Raw genomic sequence first — 16731 nt, 5'->3', positions numbered from 1 at the left:
GCCTCTGACTGACGCGCTGCTCTTCCCCCCCCCTCCCCCTCTGCGCAGCCGCCGGCGATGCTTGGCGAGGACGGCGAGGAGGTGGAGGAGGACGAGGACGAGGACGAGGAGGGGAGCGTGGCAGAAGTCTCCGACGGGAGCGAAAGCGACGGCGACGGCTCCGACTTTGACGTTGAGACGCTGGGAGCGCCGCGGGTGCGCCGCGGCTAGAGGGGAGAAGGGGCGGGGGGGGTGGGGGGGACGGGCAGGCCTTGACGGTCAGGGAGCCCGCGCGCGTCGCTCTCGTGGCGCGCACCAACTGCCCCTTCCCCCTGTCGCGCAGGCGCCCGCCAAGCCCTCCCGCAAGGCGAAGGCGGCCAAGAAGGCGCCGACCGGCGGCAAGGCCAAGGTGCCCTGCGCGCCCCCCGCACCACACACTCGCCGGCGGAGGCGGGTTGGCGCGGGGGTTGCTCTCGCGACGGCTGCCTGTGACTCGCCCGGCGATGCTCCGCGCCGCTTCCCCGTCTCACCCGCCCCCTCGTGCGTCGACCGCCGCGCGTTCCGCTCCACCACGTCCGCAGGCGGGCGGCGAGCGCAAGAAGAAGCGGGTCTCGACCCGCGGCGCCTCTGCGAGCATCACCCCCGGCGGCCGCGGCTTCGTGTGCATCAACCCCGACTGCGACGAGGCGAGTCTTGCCCTCCGCCCTCTGGCCTCCTCCCCCCCTCTCCACCCTAACCCACGCCTCCGCCCTCGCCGCCGCCAACCCTCACTCCGCTGCACCCCCTCGCCGCCTCCTCACCCCGCCGCCTCTGCGCGCGCCCCTCTCCCTCCCCACCACCGCCCCCCTCCCTCCCCGCCTTCAGTTCCGTGACACGGCGGAGGGGATCTTCGAGCACATCGAGCGCGCCCACCCCGGGCTCGAGCCGCGCCGCGAGGTCCGCAACGGCAACGAGGCGAGATGCCGCGCGTAGTAGAGTAGCCGCCGCCCTCACTCGCCGTCTCTGCGCAGAGGGCCCCGCCCCGCCCCGCCCCGCACGCCGCGGAGAGCACCGAGCCTCGTGCCGGTCGCCTCGTCTCCAGCGCAGGCCCACACGCCCCTCTCGCCGCCTGGCTGCAGGTAAAGTGCCTCTTTGACGGCTGCGCGAAGCCGTGGGTGAAGTGCCAGCTCCGCAACTCCGGCAGCATCAACCTCCACCACGTGCGGGCGCACGAGGCGCTCCACACCATCGGCGACCCGCCGCGCAAGGGCTTCGTTTGCCCAAGCTGCGACTCCCTGCACGACACGGCCGACGCGGCGTGGGCGTGCGCGGCGACGCACGGCGTCGAGCACGACAACAAGCGCTGCCTGTGGGATGGCTGCGGCGAGACCTTCCGCGTGCCGGCGGCCTACAAGGCGCACGAGCCCAAGCACACGGGCATCTGGCCCTACCACTGCCCGACCTGCGGCGCGGGGCAGAAGACAAAGATAGAGGCGGAGCGCCACTGCGTCATCGGGTCCGCCTGCGTCTGCGGCTGGGTATCGTACGCCGACCGCGGCAAGAGTGCGCTGCTCGCCCCTCCCCCCTCCCCCACTCTGTCTCGCAAACCACGCTCGCCACCCACCCACCGCTCTCACGCCCCTCACCCTTGCTCGCTCACAGTCAACAACGAGAAGGAGCTCGCCACGCACCTCAAGCGCTGCCGGGCGGAGGGCGGGCTCGCGACCAAGGACACCCTGGCCGTCGGCCAGGTCAAGCGCCGCAAGCTCAACGAGGCGGAGTGAGCGCGCCAACGTCTCTGGCCGGCGAGGCGTGTGGCGGCGGCGGGCGGGCGGCGTGGCTGCGGCGTGGCCGCGCGACGGAGTGAGCGGAGGTGTGTGGCGGCTCGGCGGGGGCGGCGGCGCGAGCTGCCTCGAACGCTCGGCCGCGGCGGCGGCGCATCTCGAGGCGCGGCTGCTGCGTCGAGGCGAGAGAGAGTCGAGAGAGAGAGCAGACCAGAGCGAGCCCTTGCGCTTGGCGAGGGGCGGGGGAGCGGCGAGAACCTGAGGCCTTCGATGGCTGTGTGTACGACTCGCCGCCCGCGCCTCCGAACCACGTCTGCGGGAGGGGAGTGGGGCGGGGCTGGGGACGTGCGATCCGAGGCCTCGGCGCACTTGTGTTGTGCTCCTCCTCGCTGCGCACAGGGTGTGAAGCAGACTGTTGAGCCGGTGGTGTGCTTGTGTGCTGCAGAGTGTCGGGCCTTTGGCCGTGTCCTTTGTACGATATTACTCCTATGGTGGGGTTGGGTCGCTTCTAGTACTGCGCTGAAATAGAGTCGACTGGGCGCTTTTTTACGTGACTACGCAGCGAGGCCGATGCACGGCCCGTCCACACACCGGCCACGCACACATCCGCCACAGACGCACACACGCCGCACGGCGACAGACCCACACGCTATGCACGGGTCGCCTCTCTGCCGGTGTGTCGCCCGCCACGACCGCTTCCACACGACCGGCCACCTACCACCCCACCCGCCAGCAGCCGCTCTCCGCATCTCACAGCCTCTCGCGCCCACTGCCGGCCGGCAGACTCGACCTCGCCCACGAGGACGGTCGTTCCCGCCTCGTGGGCCCGGATCTGCTCGAGCTCGAGCGCCCGGCCGGAAGAAGGACGCGTCTAGCCCGCCCGCGAGGGCCGAACTGACGAGTACGCGGAGCTGCGGCGGCTCTCAATGTGTGGCGCAGCCTCTGGTGGCAGCTCGCGAGCCTGGCTGAGGGCGGCGGCGTAAAGGTACGTCCGTCATGAGCTGTCGCCGCCCGCAGCGGGCCGCATGTCGCCCCTACCGATCTCGAAGCTCGCCGCCGCCCGGCAGCGGCGTGCTTCTCACGGCGACACTCCGGCCGACAACGACAGCACCAACCGGCTCTGGGCTCCGCGAGCGGCTCGTCACCCTGCAGGTTGGTGCGGCGTCGGCAAGGCAGCCGCGTCGGTGCAAAGGCGGCGTCGCCACCGCGGCGTGATCGGATCGGAGGTGGCAACGCGCTGCTGGCCTCGGCGCCAGCCTTGTTGGGCTGCGGTGGCTGCCTTCGCACCTGGGATTGCGACGAGAGCATTCACGTTGCGCTGGCGTGGCTGCGAGCGCAGCACGCGCGATGTGCTTTGCTCATCGCTCGCCCATGGACGTGACACCGGCGCGCCTCCGTGGCAGCAACGCAGGCGCGAAGCGAGTCACGAATGACAGCGCGATTGAGCAGGCAATCGTTTTGCGGCTTCGGCACGATGTGGCTGGGCGGTGCCATGGCACGCCCAGCGAAGACAGCTAGCATTCGCCGCGACCGTAAGAGGCTTGCGACTCTCGGTGCGGCGTGTGCATCGCGTCGAGAATTGCGGAGCTGTTGTTGTTCGGGTGTGGGTAGCGTCGCGGTGTTGTTGCTTGGGCGTGGGTAGCGTCGTGAGAGGCGCAGGCTGCGCCTCTCGAGGTCTCTCGGAGCAGAGCCCCGGCGAGACCAAGAGCACCAAGACCAGCCAAGACCTCCTTTTTTTGCTGCAAAAAGAAGCGGACGCGGCTAAAAAAGAAATGCGTGGGTGAATAAGCCCGTGCAGGTCAGCCTGTGGACAACTCTCCATGTCTCCATCCCTCCCCAACCAACCCCATCTGGATCAACGAACGAGATATACTTACTCACCGTAGGGCCGACCGGGCGGTGTCGACGGCGGCGGCGACGGCCGCGGCGGCGGGCGCCGGCAGGTGAAAGGTAGTTGGCGCACGTGAGCTTGGCATCCTCAGCCCGCGGCTACTTGCGGCAGCCCACACAGCAGTTTTATAGAGAAGTGGTTGGTGCGCTTACTTACCCGAGAAGAATCGTTCCTTCGGCGTCGCTCCTCATCGCAAACCCTGTGAGCAGTGCACCTTTGTTCGTAAGAGCCACGTACACTGAGAGAGCGTAGGGCCCTTAGAGTGTCGGGGCCTAGATAGATAGAGAACACAAACAACCCCCTCTCTCTCCCTTCTCTCCCAGTAAGCTAAAAGTACATACACTACACTGAGAGAGAGAAACGTACGTACACTGAAATGCTCCACGAAGACGCGGCAACATATCGAGGAGACGCGGCAAATCGATTACGACGCAAATGGTGGGACGCGTCTCAACTAAAATCGGCCGTCCTCCCGTTGGCCTTCAGGCAACTTGCAAGCACAGCCTTTGCGCCCCTGATGGCATGCCTGCCTCTCCTACTCCACGCGCTGGCTCAGCCTAGGGTTCGAATCCCAAGCGCCGGCGTTCAGGTCATCAATGCGAAGACTGGTGGCCAGCTCTCCTGCCTGGTCGAAGGACAAGACGAAGACACCGTGAGGGCAGAGATCACAGATCCGTCTCTGGGCAGGGTACTGCGCCGGATTGTCACACAATGCTGCAAGCCCAACGTAGCCGGAAGTGGCGCTTGCGTGCGCGTTTACAACAGGGGCCGCTCCTGCACATCCGGCAAGCCACCTGCAGAGCCAATCACCAAGCGCACGTACGCTGAGGCGGTCGCCGCTTGTGCAGAGATTGGGAGGAATGAAGAAGGAGTGCCGTTCACTCTCTGCAATCAGACAACCTGTTCGGGCAAAGGCTGCCTGTACGACAGTTATCCGCTCTACTCGTCTCGCCCGTGCCTTGGGCGCACCCCGCCCCTTCCTCCTCCGTCAGCAACCCAAGATTTATACCGCTCTCCGTCACCACCGCCACCGCCGTCACCAGTCATCCGGTCGCCAAGCGACGCTGAGCAGATGTCTGCGTCCGTGCCCTACCCGCCCGCGCGCCCGCCCTATCCGCCCCTCGACTACGTCCAATCGGTGCTGAGGCAATTTTCAGACGAGCTGGAGAGAATCCGCTCGACCATCGCGGGCACGGCCGCAATCGAGATGGAGATTGCGCGGAAGGAACAGGAGGCGGCGGAGGCGCAGGCGCAGGCGGCAGAGGCCAGCGCTGAGGCGGCGGCTCTGAAGACGAGGCTTGCGCTAGAGCTTGGGTCGAGGATGCAGGCCCCTCCGCCTCCTCCGCTGCCGTGCGTCTTCGACGTATGCCCCGGCGAGCTCCATGACCTGATGATGGAGTTCGCATACACCATGTACCGCCGAGACGACAGGGGAGATGTCGCGTCCAGCATGATGCTGTTTCGGGCAGAGGTTGTCCGGAAGCTAAACATCGAGGGGAAGACCTACGACGACATCATTGCCGGCGCGAACGTCACCTTCTCTCCTCGCGCCAGGTACAGCCTGAGCTCAAAGTTGGACGGCGCGTTCGAACAACTCGTCAAACAGCTGTCAATCAGTGCGAGGATGAAGGACACCCTCGTGAACTTTGTGGACGTCAGCACTACAATTGAGTCCGCGAAATTCCTCCAAGGCGCGGGGGCCCTGAAGCAGGCCTGGACAAGAGACGAATTCACGCGCGCCTTTGCCGAGATGATCGTCGACGTTGCGATCAGCTCGCGAGCCTTCTGGTTCAAGCCGGCGGTACGAATCAGCGAGGACGCGAAGTCGGTAATCAAGGCGGATATCAGCGGGGCAGTCATTGGCGGCACCTGGGGCGCCGTCACCGGCTCCTTTGCGGGCGGGATCGGCGCTCTACCAGGCGGGCTGCTTGGAGGGATGATCAGCGCAACGTACGGCTCTGCGGCAGCAGGCCTCTGGTCGCTGTGGTGAAGAGTCGGAGCAAGAAGGAGTCGTTGCGCTCCCGTGCTCGCGATCTGAGCACTGGGGACGCAAGAAGCCAGTCGAAAGGCATGCGTGGCGGATCGAAAAGGGAAGCTGAGTGGACAGCTGGACACAAGCTGCAAACGGGCGGAAGAGCGGTGCAAGGCGCTGTGGGGGCGGAAGCAAAGCAAGAAAGGGTCTGGCTGGGCCCGGACGCAGGAGTGTGCCGGTGCGCGGTGGATGTCAGCGTGAAAGAGTCTCTCTCTCTCTCTCTCTCGCTCGACTTCTTGCAGGCCTGCCCGAGTGTGTGATGTCGGGGTTGTCGATCTAGCTTGTCGTCACTGTCTGGAATGTAGCGTGCGAAGGTACCTACTGAGGTGATATGTATAAAGGTACGAAGGTGATGAAGGCGATTGGAAAAAGAATAAAAAAGAATGAAGGCTACCCTAAAAAAAGAATAAAACGGCCCGCGCTCTCACCTCGCCCCTGCTCCCCCCCTGGCATCCACCGCAAGGAAGCAGCAGCCGCAGCAATGTTCACTGACCTCAAGCTGCCACCGCGGCAGACCAGTGGCGACGACTCGACGGACAACGAGAGCGCATCGCAGGCGCCGACACGCCGTTCCACCGACACTGCCGCCATCGCGGCTGAGCGCTCCAAGAAGGGGTTCGACGCGGTGAGGCTCTCGTCAGCGCTCTCCGAGGCGTCTCAGGGCAGGGAGGGGCGGCGCAGCCTCGCCCTCTCGTGCTCACTGACGACCGCCGAGCGCGCCGACCTGCACACCCTCTTCTCCCTCCTCGCGGCCCGCTGCGGGTGCGCTCTCCTGTTTGCGGGTCCGCCCGCGCTGCCGGCGGACAGCGAGGCCGCGGCGGCGGCGGAGAAGGAGCGGGAGCGTGAGTCGCAGAGCGAGGTGATTATCTCGCGCGCCGAGTTCATCAGCGCCTTTGCGACTCCGCAGAACTCCGCCCTCATCCACCGCATCTATGCGATGCTCGCGGCGGACTCGCGCCGCGCCGGCGAGGAGGAGGGCGAAGGCGGCGTCGGGTTTGAAAGCTTCGCGGCGGGGCTGGCGCCGGTGGTGGCGGCGGACGCGACGCGGCGCGACCGCCTCCGCTTCCTCTTCGACGCGTGCGACCTCGACGGCTCGGCTCACACCGCGCCGGGCGGGCTGACACCTCGCCGGCGTTGACGGTGAGCTCCTGAGACGGGTAGGCTCTGGGCACGTCACGCCGGACGAGCTCCACGTGCTGCTGCACCACGCGTGCGGCGTCCCGGCCGAGTGTGTGGAGGCGGTCGTGGAGGCGACGATCCGCAGGCTCGACGCGGACGGCGAATTCTTTTTTTCTGCTCCGACACCGGGTCGCGGCAACCGCCGGCACTGAGCCGGCCACGGCTCGAGGTGGTAGGCGACGGGCTCATCTGCTGGGGCGAGTTCGAGGAGTACTACGCGAGCCGGCGCCGAAGCCTCGCGCGAGGCGCCCTCGGCCTTGTCGGCTGCTTTGATTGCCCGCCCCGCGTGAGTAGGCCGGACGAGCTGCGCCAGCTGACTGCACACCTCGGCCTGTCTGTCAACCGGATCACCGCGAGGCTGGTGATGTCGCTCGACGCCGCGGGCAGCGCGCACGCTCGCCCCCCCGCCCCGCCCGTCAGCAGGCAGTGCCTCAGCCCCTCCCGGCTCGCGCGCAGGCCTAGCGCCTCCTCCCGGCCCGCGCGCACCGGGGGACACGTCTCGCGTGGTGCCCGTCCTGTCGGTGCGAGAGTAGCCGAGATTTAGCCGACGTACGGCCGCGGTGGAGTGAGAAGAGAGGGAGAGGGAGAGGGAGAGGGAGAGGGAGAGAGAGAGAGAGTCGAGGTTAAAGCGTGGCCAGGGTCCTTTCGGTGCCCCCCCCCCGCCCGCCTCCCCTTGCCCCCGCCATTCCCCCCCCCCCCCCCCCCTCCCCTCCCCCCCTCCCCCGCCGCCGCATCAGGCGAGCGTACGCGTAGACCCTCTCGCAGACTACTCGCTCCGCCGCTCCGCCGCCGAGCTGCGCGAGGGCTCCGACCCGATCGCCATGCGTGCGGACCAGCCCCCGCCGTTCCACGCACGGGACACTGACTTCTTCGGCGGTGCGACCGCCTCAGAGACCGCCTCAAGACCGCCTCAGAGACCGCCTCAAGACCGCCTCAGAGACCGCCTCAAGACCGCCTCAGAGACCGCCTCAGAGACCGCCTCAAGACCGCCTCAGAGACCGCCTCAAGACCGCCTCAGAGACCGCCTCAGAGACCGCCTCAAGACCGCCTCAAGACCGCCTCAAGACCGCCTCAAGACCGCCTCAGAGACCGCCTCAAGACCGCCTCAGAGACCGCCTCAGAGACCGCCTCAAGACCGCCTCAGAGACCGCCTCAAGACCGCCTCAGAGACCGCCTCAGAGACCGCCTCCGACCCGCCTCTGACACGCCTCTGACACCATTCCTGGACCACACCCTCCCTCTCGCAGGCGCGGGCGAGCGCCCTTCCTCGCCGCCCCGGCCTGCCTGCGTGCTCGAGGCACTTCCTAGACACTTCCCAGACACTTCCTAGACACCTCCTCGCCGCCCCGCCCTGCCTGCGTGCTCGAGGCGAAGACCTAGAAGGTTCCTAGAAGGTTCCTAGAAGGTTCCTAGAAGGTTCCTAGACGAGCGATCCCTGCCTGCGTGCTCGAGGCGCGGGTTTGGGTACCGTGGGGGTAGGGGATGGGTTCGGGTACTGTGGGGGTAGGGGAGGGGCGGGCTCGCTCAAGCAGCCTCTCTCCTGGGACACGCGCCGAGACGGTCTTCCCCAGTCCCCTCCTCCTCTGCTACAGGCGCGGCTCCAGCTCGCCTCCAAGGGCGAGCTGCGCGAGGTGGACACGCACCGCACGCCGCGAGGACAGCAGGCGAGGAACGGCCGCGAGGCCGCGCGCGGGCCGCTCCCCTCGTTGACTGCTCCCGGCGAAGCGAAGCCGCGCGCCGGCGTGCCGGCAAGGGCGCAGCAGGTGGAGAGGGCGGGCGACCAGGCACCCCACACGCAGGAGGCCGCCCCGCCCATATCTCCCCGCATCGCGACTAGGCGGGCTCTCCCTCGCCCGCCGCCGCACGGGGCGGCCGCGACAGCACCCGGCCGGCGGTTGCGCGGGGGCTGTCGACGATCGCGTCGCTGCTCACGTCGACGGGACGGCGCACGCAGACCGACCAGTAAGCGCCGCTCCGCCGCACCAACAGGCAACAGCGCACGCAGACCGACCAGTAAGCGCGGCACGCCAGGAAGCAGCATGGCACGCGCACGCACATGGACTCTTCGGCCGGCTCTCTCTCCTTCTCTCTCCCCGCTCTCTGCTTCCCTCTCTGCCCTCGCGAACTGCGGTTCTCGCCGAATCCCCAGCGGGCAGCTCCCGCAGCGGCTCGGCGACACGCCCGACAGCTGACACAGCTGCAGCGCCCGCGCGTCGCCGTCGGCAGGCCCGCACAGGCACACCCGCCGCAGCGCACCTTCACCGGACTCGCCACCGACGTACCGACAATTGTGTTGTCGTGTTGATTTATTCGCCCCGCGGTCTGTTGGCTCTGTTGACTGGTTGATTATTAACGGCATGTCGGCACAACGACACTGCAGACACAAACTCTCGCACAGTCAAGCTCTCTCTGTCTCTCCGCGCTGCACGCGCGCGGAAAAGCATAGACGCGGCAGCGAGTGCTCACTCCTCCTCCTTGGGCTCGAAGCCGTACTGGAGCAGCGCCGCGTAGCCCTCCTGCAGCGGCACCACCCGCTCAAAGCCCGCCTGCTGCAGCAGGGCTGTCGCTGGATGCACTCGGATGCCAGCAGCGCAGTGCACATAGGTGAGCCGAGCCGGGTCGACCTGCGGGTAGCGCTCGACGATCTGCGCCTTCTGGAGGCCGCGCTCGAGCGCGCTCAGCGGGACGAGGTCTGCGGAGCGCAGCATTCCCATGGCCGCCTCGCCCGGCTCGCGCACGTCAAAGAGCTGCGCCTCGCCACTCTCCAGCTCCTCGCGCAGGTCCTCCAGGTGAGGCGGCAGGAGAGGCGGCGGCGGCGCGGACGCCACGACCATCGAACGCGCAGCGGGTGCGAGACGCGACGCGGCGGGAGCAAGACGCGACGAGAGGGCCGCTGGTAGCAGCGAGAGCATTTCGTGGCCGCTTTGTGGATCTCGAGACCTCGAGAGAAGCCGCCCGCAGTCCGAGGAGCAGAATTCATTCGTGAATGAAATTCTTTTTGGGTGTGAGAAGGCCTTCGAGCTTTGTGGACACGCGCCAGAGCCGACAACGATGCGCGCCGCCCTCTCCCTCCTGCTCGTCTCGACGACCGTCGACGCCTTCAGCGTCTCTGGGCTCGGCGTCGTGCGGCCAGCTCGCGCCGCCACGCCGGCGATGCAAACCATCGCTCCGGAGCGGGAGTCGACGATTCCTGACTCGCTCCCTTCCTCCTGGACCGTGCCCGACACGTTCTCGCTCGCCGACTTGAAAAGACCGTCGAACGACGAGCCGCCCATGTACCGGCTCACCCTCTTCCGCTCTGGCGACGCGGTGCACATGGCCAACGCGCTGCTGGATGTTATCCCGCTGGAGAAGGAGAAGGCGGTCGAGGTCGCCGACACCGCGGCGCGCGTGGGGTTGTCGCTGGTGGGCGTGTGGGAGCAGGGGCTGTGCGAGACGTACTCGGAGGAGCTTAGGCGCGGCTACAACATCGCCTGCGATGTGTCCAAGGCGGAGTGACACCCACATAGCAGCTAGGAGACAGTGAGGCGGCCCGCTCACGCTCACGCGTGGCATAGCTTAGAGTCAGGGGGGAGACCTGTGAGCCGAGAGAGCGTACGAGTCGCCGCCACGGCGTGATGCGTGTGCAGGCGCATCTGCCGGAGCACGTGGTTTTGCTCTTGGCCCCGGCGGCCCGCGCCCGCCCCTGAGGCAGGTTCGGCCCGGAGCGCCGGGTAGGAGGTGTCTAGATTACCTCTACCTCTGAGGGCCTGAGGCCATTTACCTTGTGCGCCGGTGATCTCGAGTGATCTCGATGTGATCTCGATACAGCTCTGCGATTTTCATTCGCCGGCAAAAAAATGCGCAGCCGCAGGGCAGGAGTGTTTCTCTTAGCACTTACGGGGTGTGGAGGGTGAGTTGACCAGGGGGTTGTGCGCCGGGCCCTCCTGCTCGGCTCCAGCCGGTAGACAAGTCTTGTCATCAACAGAGTAGATGGATCTGACCTCGGGGCCGATGTGACCAAGCGCTGGTAGCGTGATTTGACCTCACACCCATGGTCTCACAGTGTGCCGGCAGTCGCCGAGCAGTGTCGCTCACACAAGCCGCAGCACAAGTGACTGAGGGCCAGTGAGGGCGAGCCCATCGCTGTCACAGCTGTGGCAGCCGCACAGTAGGCTGTGTCAACTGTGCAGAGTGTGTGAGCAGCAGAGGAGCTGCTCTCCAGGCTTCTGTCGCAAAGAGCTGCATGCCACCGAAAGCGCTGTCGAGGTTCGCCGAGCGCGGCGCAGGTTGGGGGAAGCCGCCACCGACGAGCGCGTTGGACTTTTCACTCCGGACAAAGACGGGCACACAGCGGACGGTGCGGGGCGTGTGCCCGTCATAGCGGCGAGGCGCGGGACCGTCTGTGGCGAGGTGGGTCGCGTCCCCCGATTTCGTTCAACCCAGCATCCACACCCTATAGGCGCGAGAGTCGGTTTTTGTTTAGGCGCGTGGAGTGTCAGATATTTCAAAAAATGCGCCGCCAGGGCCCAGGAGCCCCCCCGGCGGCCATTCTGTGTTGCCTGTGTTCGTGCCAGCACGCACCTCGCACCAGCTGGATCCATTTTTTTCGATTTTCGATTTCGTCGGACTGACACTTTGGTAAAATCTGCGTGATTGCGTGTCGGGCGCGACACCGCCACACAGCAGCGCATGCCGATGATGCGGACAACCGACCTCGAGTCGGGCGACCCCATCGCTGAGCGGCTCACGACGCGCCGCCGGTGCACACTGCTCGCTGCTGCAGGTGGCGTGTGTGTCCTCGCGCTTCTGTCCCGACTGCCTGCCCGTGAGCTCGGGCTTGAAGCGATGGCTGGTGCCGACTGCTCAACATGGGCGCCTTACGAGTGACCACCCCCTCCAGAATGCCTCACGGATGGGTATTAAGGGGGCGCCTCTCAGTCACGAGTGGAGCAGCCAGCTATTTGCGTGTCGAGAGATGCTCCACCCTCTCACAGGTGCGCCGGTGAGCAGAAGTTCTACTCCACCGAGTCGAATTGCGAGATGGACTGCCCGCTCGAGTTGCCCGCCGCCGAGTTGCCAATGCTTGAGTTGCCCATTCAACTCAACCCCGAGGCGCCCGCGCCCTTCAACTGCATGACCCGCGAACTGTGGAGCGACGAGAAGACCGCCTGGTGCTGCGACAATGAGAAGCTCGGATGCCCCGTGGCAGAAGCAGCGCCCCTTGCGGCACCGGTCAAGACGCCGGCTCCTCAGGGCTTCGGCCATAAAATCAAGAACTTTTTCAACAACCTGTTTGGTTAATCGCTTTGGGAGCGCGACACAAGGGCCACGCGCAAGCCACACTATCTTGCTCAGCGGTATTACGCCCTTGTGGTACTATGATCACGTCGGTAGAGTGAGTGAGTGTGTTCGAGTCACGAATGGCTGCGATAGAAATGCTGTTTGAGAAAGTTGTGGAGACGACGTGGAGATGCTTGTGCCTTGTGCAAAACCCCGCAACACTGGACACTGCGCTCTCGCTTCTGCCAAGACGCAAGAGCGGCCGCACGACATTGTGCTCGGCTTAGGGGACCCCTAGGCTTAAAAGGGTGGGCCCTGGGGCGCCTGCGGCTTAAACGGCTTAAAGCGGGCCATGGCCCATTTTAAGGCTGCCTGGGCCGCCGATTCCTTAAACGGTCTTAAACGCTTAAACGGTGCGGGAGAGCTCCCGAGGTCGATGGTCCGGGAGGCTCCCGGTAGACGCCGGAGGCCGGGAAGCTGGCTACAGTCAGCTAGCACGCGCCCCCTATGCGAGTATGGCTCCTGCCAGTGCACCAGACCTACAGATGTGTCTTCAGAGGCGGGTTTGTGCCTAATAACGGCAGCATTAGAGAAAACGGCGCGGAACCCAGCGACGCATGCCGGCGAGGCCGATTTTCTTAAACGGTCTTAAAAGAGGGATCCCCCGTGCCTGCAATCTCTTAAATGGCAAGTTAAGCCCCCAAACCTCCTCGTCTCTTAAAAGGTCTTAAAAAAATCCGGCCCTCAGAACCCTAGGGGTCCCCTAAGTTGCTCGGGGTACCCCCCCTGCACATCTAAAGTCATGGCCGACCCCCCCCCGAGCCTTACTCGATGGCAAGCGCGGTCTTGGAACGGCCCGAGGAATGTGCTGGCATCCACAGGCAACGAGCGTCCTGCCTCGGCTGGTCACCACGACAGGGCCTGGCCGAGGCGCAATGCCTGCGTGCGCAAATGTGACGTCCCGAACGGCAGCCTGGTCGTGAATCGGATTCCGTTTGCACTGTCACGCCGCGGCGAGTTCCCACAGTGGGACTGGTATCTTGATGGCGTCTACCAGCGGGCACAGTTGTATCCCATCGAGTTGGGCAAGTTCTCCTGGTTTTGGCGCTCGCGGCTACCAATCCGCGTGAAGCCAGCGCAGCTTACGCCCTACTGCTCGCCCGCGACGGGGCATGCGTGGCTTGGGCCTGCCGGCTGCGCTGCGCCGTTCCCAGAATCGCACCCATCGCTGTACGCCGCGGGCTTTTTCGTGCAGCAATTTGTGCCCGGCGGACGCACCGACATTCCGGCCGCAACTGCGAAGCGAGGCTTTTCAAATGACACGTGGGTGGAGGTGATGCGCGTCGTCTCACCGAAGCAGTTTGAGCTGCACGGTGTGTGGTACTGGGAGGCGCGTGGAAGCGGGCTATGGTGGAACACTGGGAAGACCTTTGTCGAGACGACGCCAGGGCGTGGTGAGCGTTGGTGGTTCGAAACCATGCGGGTTGGCCGCCTGCGAGCGCTGGGCTTCGACAGCTTGCAGCTGCCCATAAGTGACGATCGTCGTAAGCCGATGGCAAACAACCGCTTCGAGATGGTCGATCTTCGCCATGCCAAGGACCCGCTGGGACGAAAGGCCGACGTGGTGAGGGCATGCGCATGTGGGCTGGGGGGCGTACACCACCTTAGGGCAGGCTGGGCGAGCTTGAGCTGTCCTTGCTCGGACGAGCTGTCCTTGTTGAACTGCGGCCGGCTTGAAGGCGGGCCTGAGGCATTTGCAGCTCACGCGGACCTTCTAAGTGCGGGTGCAGATGAGGTTCCTTGCGCGCTGCTTAACAACGAAAGCGCTCTCCGAGCAGTGTGGACGCGGTCGTTTTGAGAAACGAACAAGTACAGTAGATAGTAGTTTGAATCTGTCCAATATAAACTGTATCTCACCGGATAATAATGGATACGGTATTACGCCCGTTACGGTACTGTCAGTAATGTGGCCGATGGCCGAGATGCGAGAAACCAACGCGGGGTGGGACCGCTGACTGTCAGTAATCAGACTGTCGATCGGATCGCGGATCGGGTGCACGATCGGATCTCTCTGTCTCCCCCGTCGGACGTCTCCCCACAACCCCCCTACTCGCACTCCCCAGTGTGCAGTGAGCTAGCGGCCGGTGTGTTTTTATTTTGTACGGTGTCGGTGATCCGCGACGGCGCGACCCGTTTCGCAATTTGGATTTGCGCCGATGAAGCCGGGAGGATGTATGGAGGAATGGTAAAGACCTCTCCGGATTGGTTGAGCCCCGGCATCGATGGCGGGAAGAGGGAGGATCCCCGCCCCATCCCTCAGTTCAATCCCCGACACGACCCCCTCGGAGGGGGCCGGGCGAGGCGTACCACGAGGGCCCCGGCAGCGGCGCGCGCGCGCACACACAAAGACGCTGCCCCCTCACACCCCGCACCGCACATCACACACCCCTCGTGGCCGTTCTTCAGTCTGCCGCCAGGGCGCGCTGCACCGGGCCGACCTGCGGCCGTCGCCACGTGCGGCGGGGCTCAACGCGGGGCAGCGCGCCGACGACGTCGAATGCGCCGCCGTGGCATCGCGGCGCCGACGACCAGGCTCAGAGGATGACCCCGGGTACGCGCGCGATCTTCCCATCAGAATTAGTCGACCAGCGTGCACGTGTCTGCGCCACACTCGTCCAAGCAGTCTTGGAAGATCACAGACGCATCGAATTTTTGTTTCTCTTCCTCAGTCGCTGAGACGTAGGACGGGCAACGCTCAGCAGCACTTTCCGCCGTCGCCCCCTCAGCGGCACTTGCGATCTTGAAGGAGCGCACCTCCATTGTTGTGCCGCCGATCGGCTTGGCTGTGTACACGCACCTACCAAATGCACGGAAAGTGGTCAAGTGTTATGGCGATTCACAGACGGACTCGGCGCGGGCTATAGGGTGCATGAATTCCAGTTCAGCTAGCAGCAGTGCAGAAGTGCGGAGCACCAGAACTCCGCAGCAAGTTCGTCGGTGACATAGCTCTCCACGCTCGTCGTATGCATCTTGCCATCTTTTGCCACGCACGAGATGAGTGCAGGCCGATCGCCGTTGAATGAGGAACACGTGTCCGACTCCTTCGCGCCCTCCGCAAGCCTTGTGAGGTGCACGTTGGTGTTCGAAAGCATGCTATAGTGCGTCACGCAGGGACCTGCTTGGAACCGCCACGTGCCCTCCATCCACTCTGGCACGTTGTCTGGCGTGATGCGCGCAGGCGGAGGGCTGGGATCGGAGGAGAACACCAAGGGCGCGACGACGTTGAGGCTCAGCATTATGCTCCAGCCTGGAAGATGGGCGATCCTGGTTGACGGCGGTCAAATCTCGGCGATTGTCGCGCAAGTGGGCTTCTTTTCGACGCCGTTTACGCGATCGGCTTGCCTGCGTTTTTTCTTTTGCGAGGGGGGGGGGCAGGGGTGGTGTGAGAAAGCAAGCACTCACAGGCGGTGGAGGTGGTGGGGCAGGGAGGTGGTGGGGCAGGGAGGCAGTGGGGCAGGGAGGTGGTGGGGCAGGGAGGTGGTGGGGCAGGGAGGTGGTGGGGCAGGGAGGTGGTGGGCAGGGAGGCGTCGTTAACTAAAGATGAGGGGTCGGAAAACTCATCGGATTCGGACAAGGGGCTGGGCCCCCGTTATGACACAAGCAGTGATTTGGGCTCGGCAGCTTGACCCCTCGGCATACCTCCGCTGCTTAATGTTTGACGACTCGAACCCGTGAAGCTTCCCCGTGCGCGGGTTACTCCGCACAGGAGGGTCGGAATCCCCCCCCCCCTACCCGAGGGGGGCGGGGGACCCTCCGCTAACTTCCTGGCAAGTGAGGCGCACTCTGGCCGGGCCAGCCGCTGAAGTAGGTCGCAGCCTGTTTGCAACCATTGACATGCCTACGCATCGCACGGTCCACACGCCCGCCCAGCCCACCTCCTCCACCATCGAGCCTCTCTCCCGCCCCTCTCGCACAGCTCGACATGCTCTACCGCACCCTCTTCGCTGGCGCCGCGCTCATCAACGCGGTCGGCGCTTGGACGCCGCCCAAGGAGGTGGAGGAGGCCGCCAAGGCGTCCCACTGGGCGGTGCTCATCGCCGGTTCGTCCGGCTACGGCAACTACCGCCACCAGGCTGACGTGTGCCACGCCTACCAGATTATGATCAAGGCGCCGCCCGTCCCGCGCATCTCCCAGCCGTCCCTCGCCCGCCCGACTGTGCGCGCTCGCGTGCCCAGAACGGGATCGACCCGGACAAGATCATCACCCTCGCGGTCGACGACGTCGCAAACGACGACATGAACCCCTTCCCCGGCAAGCTCTTCAACAAGCCGACGGGGGATGGGACGCCCGGCACCGACGTCTACGCCGGCTGCAAGATCGACTACTCCGGGTCGATGGTCACGCCGGAGACCTTTGTCAAGGTGCTGACGGGCGACGCCGCCGGCCTCGACGGCGGCAAGGTGCTGCAGTCTACCAAGCTGGACCGCGTCTTCCTCAACTTTGTGGACCACGGAGGCTCTCTCTCTCCCCCCCCCCACGCCATCCATCTCTTTTGCTGACCCTCAATAATGTTTCTTGTTTGGCTGTTGTGATGTTTCACCTCCCTATGGTCTCTTTTTTTTTT

The 16731-nt window shown here is 65.3% G+C and overlaps 6 protein-coding genes across 6 annotated transcripts in view; 5 read left to right on the top strand and 1 right to left on the bottom strand.

Moving 5' to 3' along the window:
• Positions 1 to 1742, top strand: part of EMIHUDRAFT_227759 (hypothetical protein) — a gene marked incomplete at both ends in the record, with an annotated part of 6364 nt that extends 4622 nt beyond the window's left edge. Inside the window, 4 exons of the mRNA XM_005787574.1 lie at positions 323 to 388; positions 561 to 669; positions 1066 to 1521; positions 1621 to 1742. Coding sequence (XP_005787631.1) covers positions 323 to 388; positions 561 to 669; positions 1066 to 1521; positions 1621 to 1742 — 753 coding nt within the window. The remainder of the gene's footprint in view (positions 1 to 322; positions 389 to 560; positions 670 to 1065; positions 1522 to 1620) is intronic.
• A 2267-nt stretch (positions 1743 to 4009) lies between these two features.
• Positions 4010 to 5623, top strand: EMIHUDRAFT_227757 (hypothetical protein; the record flags this gene model as incomplete). Its single annotated transcript, XM_005787573.1, has 1 exon — positions 4010 to 5623. One exon carries the CDS (start codon positions 4010 to 4012, stop codon positions 5621 to 5623), a length of 1614 nt encoding a protein of 537 aa, XP_005787630.1.
• A 482-nt stretch (positions 5624 to 6105) lies between these two features.
• EMIHUDRAFT_441012 (hypothetical protein) lies at positions 6106 to 9226 on the top strand. Its single transcript, XM_005787572.1, has 9 exons — positions 6106 to 6756; positions 6827 to 6943; positions 7021 to 7069; positions 7139 to 7227; positions 7301 to 7365; positions 7582 to 7720; positions 8092 to 8141; positions 8437 to 8607; positions 8682 to 9226. The coding sequence occupies exons 1-9, from the start codon at positions 6147 to 6149 to the stop codon at positions 8808 to 8810; spliced, it is 1419 nt and encodes a 472-aa protein (XP_005787629.1). The 5' UTR covers positions 6106 to 6146; the 3' UTR covers positions 8811 to 9226.
• An 80-nt stretch (positions 9227 to 9306) lies between these two features.
• EMIHUDRAFT_110892 (hypothetical protein) lies at positions 9307 to 9678 on the bottom strand (the record flags this gene model as incomplete). The annotated part of the gene is made up of 1 exon (XM_005787571.1): positions 9307 to 9678. The coding sequence occupies one exon, from the start codon at positions 9676 to 9678 to the stop codon at positions 9307 to 9309; it is 372 nt and encodes a 123-aa protein (XP_005787628.1).
• A 217-nt stretch (positions 9679 to 9895) lies between these two features.
• On the top strand, positions 9896 to 10342 carry EMIHUDRAFT_227754 (hypothetical protein; the record flags this gene model as incomplete). Its single annotated transcript, XM_005787570.1, has 1 exon — positions 9896 to 10342. One exon carries the CDS (start codon positions 9896 to 9898, stop codon positions 10340 to 10342), a length of 447 nt encoding a protein of 148 aa, XP_005787627.1.
• A 5746-nt stretch (positions 10343 to 16088) lies between these two features.
• AEP1 (asparaginyl endopeptidase) overlaps positions 16089 to 16731 on the top strand; it is a gene marked incomplete at its 5' end in the record, with an annotated part of 3139 nt that continues 2496 nt past the window's right edge. The window contains 2 exons of the mRNA XM_005787569.1: positions 16089 to 16244; positions 16343 to 16609. Of these exons, the coding sequence (XP_005787626.1) occupies positions 16089 to 16244; positions 16343 to 16609 (423 nt within the window). The remainder of the gene's footprint in view (positions 16245 to 16342; positions 16610 to 16731) is intronic.

This window comes from Emiliania huxleyi, assembly GCF_000372725.1.
Source record: "Emiliania huxleyi CCMP1516 chromosome Unknown EMIHUscaffold_141, whole genome shotgun sequence".
Lineage (NCBI taxonomy): Eukaryota > Haptophyta > Isochrysidales > Noelaerhabdaceae > Emiliania > Emiliania huxleyi.
This window is presented reverse-complemented; position numbering and strand designations above follow the sequence as displayed.